The following is a 14687-nucleotide window of genomic DNA, read 5'->3' as shown; positions in this document are numbered from 1 at the left end:
GCCTTATTGCGATTACCTGATGTAATGACAGCCAATCCAAATAGAGCCTGTAAGCCATTATGAGCCAAACAAGGGGAACACATTATGCTTTGCGCTATGTCAGCCTGACAGGGTCTGAACAATGCAGCATGAAAACGTTTCCACCCAGTTACTGCGACTCCTAAGGGGATGGAGAGGAACTGTTTAGGGCAGTTATACGTCCCAAACGTACCTTTGAAGACTAGCAATCAGCCTTAAAACCCCCCTATCTGCAATCTTAACGTAAACAAGAGATGAAAGATTTGAAACATTTACTCAGAAATGGCTCTTAATAGAAAACAGCGCCACGTGAAATGTTTTAAAGCCTTAAAAAAATGAAATAACATTTAAAAAAAAGAAAGAAAAAAAAATCACAGGAAATGTGTATTAACAGTCAATTGTAACATAATGTCATCAAACAAGAAACTCTTTAGACAGCCGCAAGAAAATACAAGTTGACTGGACAGTTAAGTCCAGCTCAGGAACTTTAATTACTTGCTATAGGCTTTGGAGGCATTTGTGCAAACAGGTAGAGCTGTTTGTGTTTAGAGTGAAGAGGAATGCCACCAACTTCAAATGTGTATCATGTAAAGAGAACAAAGTTCCCACTAATACAGCACCTAACTTCTCCTGATCTACACCCCCCCTAAAAATAAAAAATTCCATTTGCCGTTACATAGTTTTGGATCCTTTAACTTCCTGCCACTATAACTAATTGGTAGGATTACAGAGACCATTGCTAAAACAAGAAGACTTGCGAGGGAGGGAGAGAACGCATCAGTTTATACTTCGCTTTCCTCAGGAATGTCTTTGGAGAGGCATCGTCGTCTTGGAAGCACTTCAGGCTCGTCCTACAGTTTGGCTCGCGCTCTGCTGGAAAAGATCTCGGCGTTTACATAGAATAACTTTCAAACTGAACAAAAAGCAATCACTAAACAACCCTACACACACGCACATACACTTTCACATTTGCCTTTTGAATGCTTTGTTTTCTTAATCTGTTTCTGTGCAGTTACCACTTCTCTAAATACCTGCTGTTTTCAAGAAGAAAAGGTACAGTGCCGCTCCATATTTGTGAGAATATGACAGACGAATGAATGACAAGAATTTATTAGACAAACATTTAAAAAAAACAAAAAAAACAAAACAGAACAAAGAAACAGGACTACGGCCCTTTTATGTAAGGTTCTTTTATTCACTGGTGGACGTGTTGGTTTAACAGTAACTGTGGTTTGGTGTATCCCATTAGGCTAATGTGGTGGTTTTGGAGATCAGGAGGAGGAGAAGGCACCAGGTCAGTATGGGGGTGGGGAGTGGAGGGAAAGGGGTGAGGTTTCCCCTAACTGCTCAACTATGGTCAGTGTGGCACTTTTTCAGTTTTATGATATATAGTTTAGGAACAGAGCAGGACAACAACATTATTATTCCTGACATTACATTAAGCACATTTTTTCTTGAAATGAACACAGAGCATGTTACTGAAGCAAACTTGTTTCTAAAGTCCAATCTTTTCTTCATAACATCGGAACATGATCTAATGCATTTATGTCATTTTAAGCTTACAGGACAAGATCAGAACCCTCAGGCAGATGTTCACCAACATTTCAAAGAAAACACCATTAAAGCTCACTGGGTACTAGCACTAGAGACAGGAAATGGATGACTTTATGCAAAAATTAAGAGCTGCTCATGTATTCACCCTGCATGTTATTGTCCAGCTCTATTTCTTTAAAAAGAGCTAGGAACTGAAGCCAAGACAGCATTCAAGGGCAGCGTCACCCCAGACAGAGTGTCAGTATCCTGTTGCTGAGCATGAGCGGAGGCAGTGTGGCAACGGAATCATGTGATCACAGTCGGGCCGGTGCGCCCAGTCCTCTCGTGGAGCTGGGAGAGCTTGAGGGCGATGTCTACCAGAGGAGCCAGGATCGCCTAGACGAGATACATAAAGAACAGCGAACGTCGGACTTCCTGTTCAGGTCATTCAGTTTATAGAAGTCCTTCAGTACAAAGCAGCTTCTTCTGGTTCTGTATTGCTAAGCTGCCGTTAATGCCGCCAGTATCAGAGCTATGAGCAGAAACCTCAACTAGCAAGGCCCAACTGAAGAGCTGCCAAAATAAAACTACTTTGGTCCAAAATATGCTAAGCCCCTTTTTAAGAAGCTCAGTTTTAAGTGGACAAATTACTTTAATTTTACATTTAAATATTGTTTTTAATACCTCAGAAATCTTCAAATTCTGAGTTTCCCCCCTGAGATATCCTGATAGACATTTACTTTTATTCAGCAACTGGGAACCACGGTCTTGTGATCAGGTGACTGACTTGGCTATTGAAGAATATCACGTTTCTTTGCTTTGAGAAACGTGTGTTGCTTTTGCAGTACGCTTTGGGCGGTTATCCATTTGCACTGCAAAGCTCTGTCTGTTTGCAGCTTTTAAATGAATCTGAGCAGAGACTACAGTCATCCTGCTACTTCTATCAGCAGTCACATCATCAATAAGCACTAGTAATCCAGTTCCAATGGCAGCCACAACATCGGAATTATGAGTCGTCTCTCCTTACTTTTCTCTTCCCACCATTGAAAAAGTTAATCTTGATTTCATCTCTCCACTTTTTTACCCCCAAACTGTGCAGACTTTCTGACCTTCATGGTCCTCAATCCAAATCTAATTTAAAAACAACAACCACCACCAGTGGTTTGCAGCTACTTGTAAACCTGCATTTCCATTCATTAAGGTGTCTCTCAATTATTATTATTACCAACTTTTTAACAGGCCTCACCTGGCCATCAAACTGCTTGTCAATATAGTTATTTGTGAGTTGGAAATCTGCACTTCTATCACAGAGTGATGACTGATTGATGTCAAATCCACTTCGGTGGTCTACAGAGGCAAAACTACAAAAAGTGTGGCCTTGCCCAACAACCTATGGGCTCAACTCTATATTCTTACATCTACTATTTTTTAAGAACGATTAAATTAGAAGAATCTAAAACATGACCAACATCGAACACTATTAACTGTGACAAAACACGACGCAGCGGATTCATAAAATAAGCGCTTTTTGTATCAGTTTTGTGTGAGGTACTTTTTCTTCTCTAAATCCACACAGAAAGGAGATCACCCCATGGGTGTGTAAATCAAACCCACCCAAAGTCAGCCAACTGAACCATTAACCTGCTGGCTATTTATCTGTCAAGCTCTGATTCTGAAGCAGTATGTTTCTGCTTATCTGTTCATTCATAGTGTCCAAGCGCTGAAAAGGATAAAGAGCTGGAGCAGAACTTTTTTCTTTCTTGTACTACATCACCTCCCTGTCTGCACCATTCAAAATTATTTTATGAAGTGTGTCTAGTTGGAACTTGCACTCTTCATTTTTTCTTACCAGTCCAGATAAGGTGCCATAAGTCAAAACTTGGCCAAACATCTCCATCATCTCATCTCCCATGTTGAATAAAATCTCTCAGCCTGTTTTTTTTGTTGAGGGCTCCACCCAGTGCTAGCTGGCCATCGTACACGTTACTGATCATTCCAGGCAACCCAAAAGGTTGAGAAGCCCATGTGAATATTAAACTGCTGTGATGTAGATGGATAAAGGGCTGACAACCTTTATAAATATCTTTTTTCCCCCCTCCCTCCTAAACAATTATTCACACGCACGCAAATAAAAAAGATTCGTGAAAAAAGAAAAAAAACTTTGTAACTGTTTATTTTCCTATCTGATGACTTCATTGTCTAATCTTTTTCCTCCCTGGATCCAACCAGCTGGGATTACTCCTCTCTGTCCTCACCTGTGGATCCTGGTAAATTTTCTGCGCGTCCTTCTCGTAGCTGTCTATGTAGAGCCTGATGGTTGCTCCAGCACTGCCTGTACCGCTGAGACGGAAAATGACCCTCGAACCGTCGGAGAAGATGATTCGGAGGCCCTGGGAGTGCGAAAGAGAAACAAAGATGTAAGAGATGGTGACAAATTCAAATATCGACTGAGCAGTAACATGTGGTTATATAATGTACGAGGTGGGAGTTATTCCATGTGTGTATGCACAGGGGTATGACCTCATCAGGTATTTTGCCAGCTTTTGAAACGCATCATTAGCAGGTCTGATTTTACAGTTTTTCTCGATTGCTTAAACACTATAACCAGGCCTCTAAACTAAAATTTCAAAACCGTAACGCTATTGTTCAAAAAGCTCACCCATTTCCCTGAACTATAAACACTATTCCCTGCTTTGACACATGACTCAAATTTGGTGAACTGTTACTGCAAAACTCTACACACAAATCCCTACATTTTACAGTGCTTACACCATGTAGTCATTTAGAAAGCACTAGCATGCAATAATGTTAACTTAAGTCAGCATAGCTTGAGCTCAATTAGCACACAATTAACCAGGTGGAAACACTAGGAGTCAAAATTTAGCACACACCAATCAGAACCTGCGATGGATAGATAAAAGGGCCAAAGTCAGCTCATTCAGGTTTGAAACAATGGATCCAAAGAGATGCAAAGGAAGAGGACGTGGTGGAGAAAGAGGACGTGGTGAAGGAGGAGGACGTGGTGAAGGAGGAGGACGTGGTGAAGGAGGAGGACGTGGTGAAGGAGGAGGACGTGGTGAAAGACGAGGGTGTGGTGAAGGAGGAGGACGTGGTGGAGGAAGAGGACGTGGTGGAGGAAGAGGACATGGTGAAAGAGGAGGGTGTGGTGAAAGAGGAGGACGTGGTGGAAGAGGAGGAGGAGGTGGTCTAGGACAACAGGAAGGTGGTGGAGGAGGAGGGAGAGGTGGAGGAGGAGGAGGACGTGGTGAAGGAGGTGGAGGTGGAGAACGACGGCGACAAGGAAGGGGAAGAGCAAGGGCAAGAAGACAGTCAGTCTCGGATGAAATTCGAGCCACTTTAGTTGACCATGTCCTTGTCCATGGGATGACTATGAGGGAGGCTGGGCAACGAGTACAACCAAATTTGAGTCGCTTCACTGTTGCCTCCATCATCAGAACCTTCAGGGAGGAAAACAGGTAGGTGTACTTGCAGTAAGACTGCTTTGTACAGTAACGTTTAAGTTACTGAACTTATGTGTCTTGAGTTTCAGTATGTTTCCATTATTTGCCTGTAAAATGAATGTGTGACAGTTACAGTAATGAGTGCTTCTATTTTTGTAGGACACAGAGACGACCACCTGGTGGAGGCAGGTTAAGGCTTTTGTCGGAGGAGCAAGAGAGGGAACTTGTAAACATGGTAATTGCAAATAATGTAATCCGCCTGCAAGAGATTCAAAGGAGAGTGATTGAGGATGATCATCTTTTTCGAGGCATAAATGCCATCAGCCTCTCCACAATTGACCGCATCCTCCGAAAGTATCAATTCCGGATGAAACAGGCATACCGAGTCCCTTTCGAACGAAACTCTGACAGAGTGAAAAACCAACGTGTGGAATATGTTCAGGTATGAGTTTTGATACTGTATAAAGTATTGTGTACCATCACAGCATGGCAGTTTATGCTGCCATTTCAGCACTCTTGAACTGTGGTTCAGGGTACCGATAGACTCTACTGTGTTATGTGTTTTGCAGAGAATCTTTGAGATTGAAGGACGGCCTGTTCCCCATGAAATAATCTTTGTGGATGAGGCAGGTTTTAACCTGACCAAAAGAAGGAAAAGGGGAGGAACATAATTGGCCATCGGGCTATTGTAAATGTCCCTGGTCAGCGTGGGGGGAATGTCACTATGTGCGCAGCCATCAGCCAACGAGGGGTACTCCACCGCCATGCCGTACTAGGACCCTATAACACTATGCTTCTCCTTGCTTTTCTTGATGGTTTAAGACAACATATGTTCCAGCTGGACTACAGGGAACCAGCACAGCCAGAGCAGCCTCACTACGTTGTTGTGTGGGATAACGTCAGCTTCCATCGCGCTGCTCTGGTTCGTGACTGGTTTACCAATAACCCAAGGTTTTCTAATATCTTTCTGCCTGCATACTCTCCCTTTCTAAACCCGATAGAGGAGTTATTTTCGGCATGGCGGTGGAAAGTGTATGACCGAGAACCTTATGTCCGTGTTCACCTCCTTCAGGCCATGGAAGAGGCCTGCCTAGACATATCAGTAGATGCATGACAGGGGTGGATCAGGCATGCAAGAGGATTTTACCCCCACTGCCTGGCTGGGGCCAATATAGCCTGTGATGTGGATGAGATTCTCTGGCCTGACCCAGACCAAAGACAAGATGCTGAGGTGGGATAATGTTTCTGGTGTGTGTTGTACTGTATAGTACATGAATGACAATGTGCCACTGTACATACATTGGTTGCGTCTTTTGTGTTTATCATGTGACAAGGGTTTTGAAGGGGAGAACCATAAGCAACCTATTTGTTTTGGAACTATTGTTTTGAATTAATTGTACCAGTGTGCAAAACTCTGTTGTAGTGTGTGTGTTTTTGAGGGCTTGTGTTTGATGTCTGAGGGCAAAGTTTGGTTTTTCAGCAGGAGTGAATAGTTTTGGGTGTAGAGCTTCATTTTGACCTGGAAATAGGATGTTTGGGAAATTGAGTGAGATGTTATGGATTTGTGTTTACTGTTGTGAGGATATGAGGCGTAGTTTCAGGAAATGTGTTTTAGCAATCGAGAAAAACTGTAATATGGAATCTGTTTTAAATTGGATACAGACTCTTAGTAGCATCTGAAGTGGAAAAAAAACCCCCAACAACTCTAAAACATGAGGCAAGCGGAGCACTGTTGCAGGATATTGTGTAAATTGTGGACTGCAAATATTAATGGGGTCTGTTTTGCAGGCTGCTCACCTGGTTTTTGGAAACACTCCCATCGACAGGGTCTGTATAGGCAAAATTGTCAGCGATGGCCACCTCGTAGGTCTTATCACCCGATGAGAACTTCTTTCCTTTAAAGGACGGATCGAACATTGCCGCCTCCAGATCCTTCATCATCTTATTGGCAGCATCTGAGTCAACTTCCTCATAGTCGTACCTGGAAGTGAAGTTAGACCAAGATTTTAAAAATATACATAGGAACTCATTTTCAACTACTTTCGATAATGACACATTTTTAATCTGAAGAGACAAAAGTAAAGAAAGTTTAATTATAACTGTTGCACTCCACTTGTGCTGCATTTCTCCAATTTGCCACTGAAAGGCGCCATTCCTGCATAGTCTCAAGTAGAGTTTTTTAAAAATGTTTTGACAGTGGTGTTTAAAAATTCTTAACACTGTCAATGGTGTTTAAAAACCCTCATCTTTTAGGATTCAAACTCTCATTTCATAAATCGTAATGCAGGCATCTCCTCTGACCTGGTGAAAAAGTTCCTGCCAAACTTCTGCCAGTGATCTTTCATTATCTCCTCCACGCTCTGTTTCCTGGTGGCTAAGATTGACAGCCACGCAAGCACCGCCCACAAGCCGTCCTTCTCACGGATATGATCCGAGCCTGTTTATTAGCATAGAGAGATGTGATTGGGTGAGGGGCAATTCTTACTGGTGTCAAAGCTAAAAAAAGAAAAATGTGATGACCGAGTCTCACCAGTGCCAAAGCTCTCCTCTCCACACAGAGAGAGTTTACCAGCATCCATCAAATTCCCAAAGAACTTCCAGCCAGTTGGAGTCTCATACAGGTCCATCTGCAGCGTTTTAGCCACACTGAAACACACAGATTACATCATATAAGGAAAAAAAAGATTCTTGATTTGCACTTTTTCCAATTTACCCAAAAATATAAAAACTGTTTTGGTTTTTACTTGTCCAAGGCTCCACTGGTAGGCATGCTACGGGCCAGTCCTTTGACGCCGGTCTTCTGGAAGTACGGGATGCTTTTGATGTTGGCAGCAATGACAGCCACAGAGTCCGAGGGGTTCACAAAGAAGCCATGTTTACCCAGCACCATGTTGCGATCCTGAAGAGGGGACAAAAAGATGGCAATCCTGAGCTGTGATATTACTTTATTCATTTACACTGTAAACACTGCAATAGTTACATCCTTTTTGCACACACCCTTTTCTTTACCTTTTTCTAATGTAGCTGTCAATTTTCTTGATTTTTTTTTATAATCACACTCTGGATATTTATTATTTGGTGATTTGTATATATTGTGCTATTCCTTATATCTTAACATATTGTACTGTTAAATAGTCTAGTCTGTTTTTGTTAATGTTACTGTACTGGAGCAACTGTAACCCACATAATTTCCCTAGGGATTAATAAAGTATGCTGATTCCGATTTGGTAATCGGCAGCAGATGGTTTAGTGTCAGTACTTCCTGAAAAAAAGCTTTTAAAACCCTTCAAATCCCAAAGTATATAATTTTTGTAAAACATTTCTTAGATTATATTGATAATTTTGAAGACAAGTTTACCAAATAGTTCTCGTGATTTCTTTGTTAAGCATTTGGTCTGTTCCTTTCATGAAACATGAAGCTGTCAGGAGGAAGGGTGAGGAAAACGGCTAACTAAAAACATTCCACATTAAGTGCTGTTCCAAAATTCAATCTCACTCTGGGAAGTAGGCCTAAAATTGTGATTGACTCATGTAATAAAGAAAATATAAACTTTGAATGAAAACTTATTAGATTAAATACATTCTGAGTGATTTAATATCACAGATTGATATCCAGGTCCAGACTTCATAACTCTGCCGCCCAGCTCTTGCCAATACAGCTGTTAAATGATCCTTTATTAGGGGAATGCTGAAGAACTTACACCATCACCATCAAATGCAGCTCCAAAGTCATATTCTCCACCTTTCATGGTTTTGACCAGGTCAGCAGCATAGGTCAAGTTGGGGTCAGGGTGGTGACCACCAAAGTCTTCCTGGGGCACACAATTGACTGCAGAGTTTGCTGGAGACCCCAGCTCTTCGCACACTATCTTCTTCACATAAGGACCAACCACTAGAGGGAGTAAGAGCGCCATTAATAAAGGATCACACATCACATGCTGCCATGGTCACTAACGGAACAAACTTTCCTTTACACTGTGATGCACAAAGATTATTTCCGTTTGTGTTGCCTGTTGGTAATTTATTCAATTTAGGAACTAGCATCCACTGTTTGAATGACCGATTTAATACATGCTCATCCCTACCTCCATGCATGGCATCCAGTCTGACATTAATGTGATTGGCTCCTGAAAGAAGCTCCTTCAATGCAGCAAAGTCAAAGATCTCCCTTAGCATCTCTGCATAGTCATCAACTGAGTCCACAATCTCCACTGAGATAAATCAAGAGGGAAAAGCAAAGTTGGCACACAAGTCCTGGTACAAATCACAGCAGTACATGAAATTACAAAGCAACATGTATTCAAGATTTGAATAGACTAGAACATGTGTTTACAAAGAGAAGAGAGTTCAAGACGTTGGTATTAATTTAACTAATTCTTCATCTTTCAGTTAAAGATAGGATTCTGCATCCGTGGGTCTGTTACCTGTGAAGGGCTTGAAAGTGTCCACTTCAAAGGTCTGCTTGCCAATCTTAGACAAATCCACTTTGAGGTCTGGGCAGATGTGATACTCCTGCAGGCTTTTGCTGATCTCAAATATTTTATTTGTAATGCCCTCTGGAGCAGGTCCTACATTCAAAGTTAAACACTGGTTAGAAACCAGGCAATGCCCAAATATGGAACATTGAGCAAACTATGACTTGGACTATAGTGATTAGAGAAACAGTGGGTCTGTGCACTTGTCTCACCTCCGCTGGAAATGTTGTACTTGATGCCAAAGTCTCCATTGGGGCCTCCGGGGTTGTGACTGGCTGTGAGGATGATGCCACCCACTGCTTTTCTCTTGCGGATCACACAGGAGACTGCTGGGGTGGACATGATGCCATTGTGACCAATCACTAGGTGATTTATCTGCAGGCAGGAACAGATGCACACGTGCAAATTAATGGACACAGGCAAAAGTGTGTGTTTGTTCACAGCTCCAACCATAATGTAGAAGTAATAAGGGTACTGATGCTCCATGCAAAAGACTAAATTAAACACCTTTTCCATTGACTAACCTTGAGAAGGTTATCCACACCTTTCTCCAACATCCATCCTGAATTATTCCAGTTTTGTTATTTATTTATTTATTTTAATACGTCAGATTTTGCAAATCATTATTGGAGCTAACCCAAAACACTGCTGCTGGATGACAGCTTGAACTTATTTCACCCATCTTTGCACCATTATACTGGGTAGCTGTGCATTTTATATTTCATTATAAATTTTGTTTACATGCAAGAGCTTGCAAGGGCTCGCCCCTGACTATGTTATTAAACTTTTTACAATAGTATTGCCCAATACCAAGTGGTTAGATCAGCTGAACAGCAGCTGTGAGTAGCACCAGACTGGCTCTTACAGCCAATATTAGGTCCTCTAACACACTAAGGGTATTCAAATCTGAAATCCCGAGCAGAGTAGCAGTTTATTAATGAGTGATGAGTCTACACTATAATGAAACTCAGATTTAACAAAACTGCTGCTTTCAGCTGGCTATAAAAGTTTGTCCCTGTAAGACCCTCAAAGTGAGAGATGTGTGTGCATTTATATATGTTTTAAATTCAGTAAGTGCAAATCTACAGTGGCCCTGAGAGGTCAAACATACTGCAACTTGAGAAAATATCAGCAAATAGGAAAAAACAGTTCACAAAACACCACAGGAGTAATTAAGAGGAGACAATAATGTGCATGACAAGTTGCTCTAAACACCTAACAGAAAACATATATGCAGTATTAAATGAATCATGCGATTGAAAGACATTAGCTCGAGTCTTTTTTCCAAAGCACAACATAGATGAATCCTCAACTTCTTTTAAGTTGATCTCGGTACATTCCTTCACATGTTTCAGTTTTCTGTCACCTCCGTCATTTTTTTATTCAACTTCTATTGCGTTTTGTGTACTTTTGCAGCATTTTTTTTAGATTTGTATTGTGTTTATAAGCTGCAGTGCATTTGACCTCTCAGGGCCACCATACAAATCACATTTGTTTATAGCCAGCTATATTATGACCTGAGCTGGCCCTGCTGCCCAGTGCTTTACAAGTGCTGCAGAATAGGTTATATTTTGACTCCTTTTATAGTTTTGAAATCATGGCATTATCGCGGTCTATTTAACCACACAATGGTTTGCTTTGTGCAATCACACGGGCAGTAGTGCATCTCTCTGTAACTTATGATACAATTTCACCCAGATTTCCTAATATAGACCCAAAATTACAAATGCCCACCAAGATTTGCCATCTTCGTGCAACTTACACCTACTTTCATTAGATGAACCCTCCATTTAGCAATGCTTCTTTGCATTAGCTACAAGAAGGACAGAGGCCATCTAATGAGAAGGAAGGTCACAGATCGAGGCTAGACTACAATGAATATGTCCTCTCAGAGAGTGAGGAGGTTACCTTGCAAATAAATAAGAAGGTAATAGGGTTTGATAATATTATGTTGATGCATTCTCACTGTGCATCTCTCATTTATGCACAAGACATATGCAGAGCAACGTGACCGGCTGCAGACCACGCCCCCCGATGGCCTAAAATCGTTTGAGTAACATCAGCCAGTAACCACACATTCAATGAAACATTACAACGTTGGCTTATCGTGCCTTCTTTCCCAACATCTAAACCCGTTTTGTTCCCTTTTAGAGAGTTGGGCAAGACGGACCAAGAGCCTAAAAAAATATCCAATGATTGAAAAACGGCGAGTCAGGGTGTAAATGTCAGAGGTAAGGGTCTGACATGCAAGCGACCTCCTTCGTGCACTTTATCCAAAAGATCACCACGGTCAAGCAGGCTACCGGAGACAGCGCATGGAAATCCAGAGGGGGGATGGCGATACGTGCCAAAGATTCACTGACTGCTTTGGACCTTATGGAACAGTCAAGTAGTTTTCCATAAACACAGTTTGAATGAACTGGGGCCAATATCAAGGCGCAGATACAGGCAGGAATGTCATTCAGGATTCAGCGCTGTCTCTCGTGGTTAAGAGAGCTTGTAAGAGCAGCTGATTAGCCACCCCAACTGTAGTCATTGACTTTAAAGTATTGCATAACTTTACATGAACCCATTTAATATAGAACTGAACAGCACCTCTCGAAACATTTTAATATGCAGAACGTAACCCATGTTTAAATACGTATATTTATGCTAACAAGTTAATAATACATGACCTGACAGTAAATATTTTGAGCATTTGGTCGTTCTCTCGGTTAGCATTAAGCTACTTAAGTTACTCTAGCTTTCTATGTAGCAAACTTTTAATTTTTAAACTAACCAAATAATGTCAAACTAATCAACAGACTAGTTATTTAGGAATGCATCTGATATACTTGACAGCTAGCTTGATGTGAGCCTGCTAGCTTACAAGCTATTCTATAGGAACAGACTCAGTGAGCTAGACGCACACATACAGCAAGGACAGCAAAGGTGAACAACATGTCGTTCTGCTACTGACCCCGTTGGCAGCTGAAATCTGGACGATCAGCTGAATAGCGTCTTTCATGAAAAACCTCCCATCCCCTCCCACCACCAGAGTGGCCGCCTGGCGCTCGGCAGGCTCGATGACAGAGATAATGCTCTGGATGAAGTTTTCCGCATAGTGCTGGTTCTGCTGAAACACCGTCACCCTCTTCCTCAGACCGCTAGTCCCGGGCTTCTGGTCCGTGTACGGCTTGGTCTTCACTGTCGTAATTTTCACCATTTTTGACCCCCAGCGAGCACCAATGGTCACCCCCGTGTAATCCGCAGTCCGGTCCGACAAGCAGGCGACTGCAGTGTCGGAGCAGCCACACGTACACACCGGGCAACTCCCCCCTTCAAACACCCGCCCTCCCGGTTTAAAGAGAAAGGAGGGATCAAGGAAGAGTTCTTCAGTCTCAACAACAGCGCAAACAGAAAGGTAGAAAAGTCAAAATTCATACAGCTTTTCAGCCATTCTTGGATATTGCTTAAAAATGAATTTTTATAACTGCAATATGTGGGGAAAATGTCCACAGGGCTGTAGGCAAAACTCTAGAAACCGTAGGGATACGCCCCCCACCAACATTAAGATAAAGTTACTGATGAAACGCTCTAATCACAACTCAGGAGCTCATGTTGGATATTAAATAATACAAAAATATGTTATTTGTGTTGTTTTATTTGCACTATATTTTTAAAAGTCACACACCCAGCTTTTTGATCAATGGTCTGATTTATTGAAATCTCATCCATCCCCTAAGTGTCTGAGATGTATTAGCCACTAACACCAAAAACAATAATATTTTGCATTTTTTAAAAGATCTAAATAGTGTTATACATACATTTTTATAACATTAATGAATACAGAATTATGGTAGACTCTTTATTCGTAAAGTGATCATTTTCGGTGGTTTAAAGTGGTCAAATTTAAACACTGAGTGAGAATACAAATCTTCCCTACAGTTCATCATCCACTGTATGAAACAAGCAGTTTCTATTGTGTGAGAACGAAGTTACACCTGCAATACTCATAGAAAAAGATGTATGATTATTTGCAGGGTAACGCTTGCGACATAGCCAGTTTCGACCCATTGCTGTTTGCCTTTTGCTTCACAGTGTTTGATCAACATAAGTAGAACAAAGTTTACCATCAGATCTGTCAAAACAGAAGGTTGTCCTTAAGTACAGAAGTACTGTGCAAATTCTTCATATTGTGCTGAGAAATGGAAAATAGGTGCAACAATTTATAGAAACATGTGCAAACGTAAACATAAATACAGCACTGCTACAATAATGTTGAGGTCCAGTCTATGTGGAGGCCAATCCATGACTGATAGTATTCCATTGTGTCTTCTTCTATCTAGGTATGCTTTCACTGAATTGTGTTTGGGATCAGACTACAAAAACAGAGGCTCCATATGTTTTGCATATGGCTGTGGGCTCACTGTTGCACCTCTCTCCTGATCTTTTCTGTAAATACTGATGATGATTTGAACTACAAATCTCAGACTTGGATTAATTGCTCAGTCATACCTGTTGCCACTGATTTTCAGTCCTTTTCTTGTGTAATTTGGCATACCTCAGCCTTTTCTCCCCATTTCCATTGGTTACTGAGACCAATTCTGATTATTATTGTACTTTATTGAGCCCCGTGGGGAAATTGCTCTCTGCATTTAACCCATTCACTCAGTGAAGCAGTGGGCAGCCATTGGGCGCCCGGGGAGCAGTGTGTAGGGACGGTACCTTGCTCAGGGGTACCTCAGGGTAGCTGTTAAGGGGAATCGAACCCCCGACCTTCCGATCATGGGGCAACCACTCTACCTACTGAGCTATCCCTGCCCCATGATGAGGCTTCAGTGAACAGTAGATGGATCAACTGAAGGTTAATCATTTCTCTGGTGCTGTGTCTGGATTTTTTCCCCCCGTTTCTTAAAAATATGACTTTCAGATACTGTTCATCTGCTGTAGTCTGTTTTTTCAGGACTGACATATCTTCTTTTGTCCTCCACTTGCCCAATTTCCTTTAAGGACATTGCACACCATGCTGAGATATTCCAAGTTTTCAACAATTAGCTATTTCAGAATTATATTGTTGGTGCATACATACTATTTAAAGCCTGTCAAACTGTTTTATTATTGGGATTTTTCATAGACTCAACAAAACAAAAATGGAACAAATTGGATTTTTCCAACAAGCTGCTAGTTTTTTGCTGTGTTGTCTGTTATGTGCAAACAC

At 41.5% G+C, this 14687-nt stretch overlaps 2 protein-coding genes across 2 annotated transcripts; one reads left to right on the top strand and one right to left on the bottom strand.

Annotated features, from left to right (window-relative positions):
• Positions 1–1192: 1192 nt before the first annotated feature.
• pgm1 (phosphoglucomutase 1) lies at positions 1193–12802 on the bottom strand. Its single transcript, XM_026147404.2, has 11 exons — positions 12447–12802; positions 9700–9862; positions 9437–9580; positions 9098–9223; positions 8714–8904; positions 7757–7911; positions 7543–7658; positions 7314–7449; positions 6810–6993; positions 3807–3941; positions 1193–1947 (listed from the first exon to the last, which is right to left on the bottom strand). Exons 1-11 carry the CDS (start codon positions 12690–12692, stop codon positions 1858–1860), a joined length of 1686 nt encoding a protein of 561 aa, XP_026003189.2. The 5' UTR covers positions 12693–12802; the 3' UTR covers positions 1193–1857.
• On the top strand, positions 4362–5830 carry LOC145421540 (uncharacterized). Its single transcript, XM_080292008.1, has 3 exons — positions 4362–5027; positions 5172–5454; positions 5582–5830. The coding sequence occupies exons 1-3, from the start codon at positions 4504–4506 to the stop codon at positions 5681–5683; spliced, it is 909 nt and encodes a 302-aa protein (XP_080148134.1). The 5' UTR covers positions 4362–4503; the 3' UTR covers positions 5684–5830.
• Positions 12803–14687: the final 1885 nt, after the last annotated feature.

The sequence above is a fragment of the Astatotilapia calliptera genome, chromosome 17, assembly GCF_964374335.1.
Source record: "Astatotilapia calliptera chromosome 17, fAstCal68.1, whole genome shotgun sequence".
NCBI lineage: Eukaryota > Metazoa > Chordata > Actinopteri > Cichliformes > Cichlidae > Astatotilapia > Astatotilapia calliptera.
Note: the sequence above shows the minus strand (reverse complement) of the source record. Positions and strands in the feature narration are given on the sequence as shown.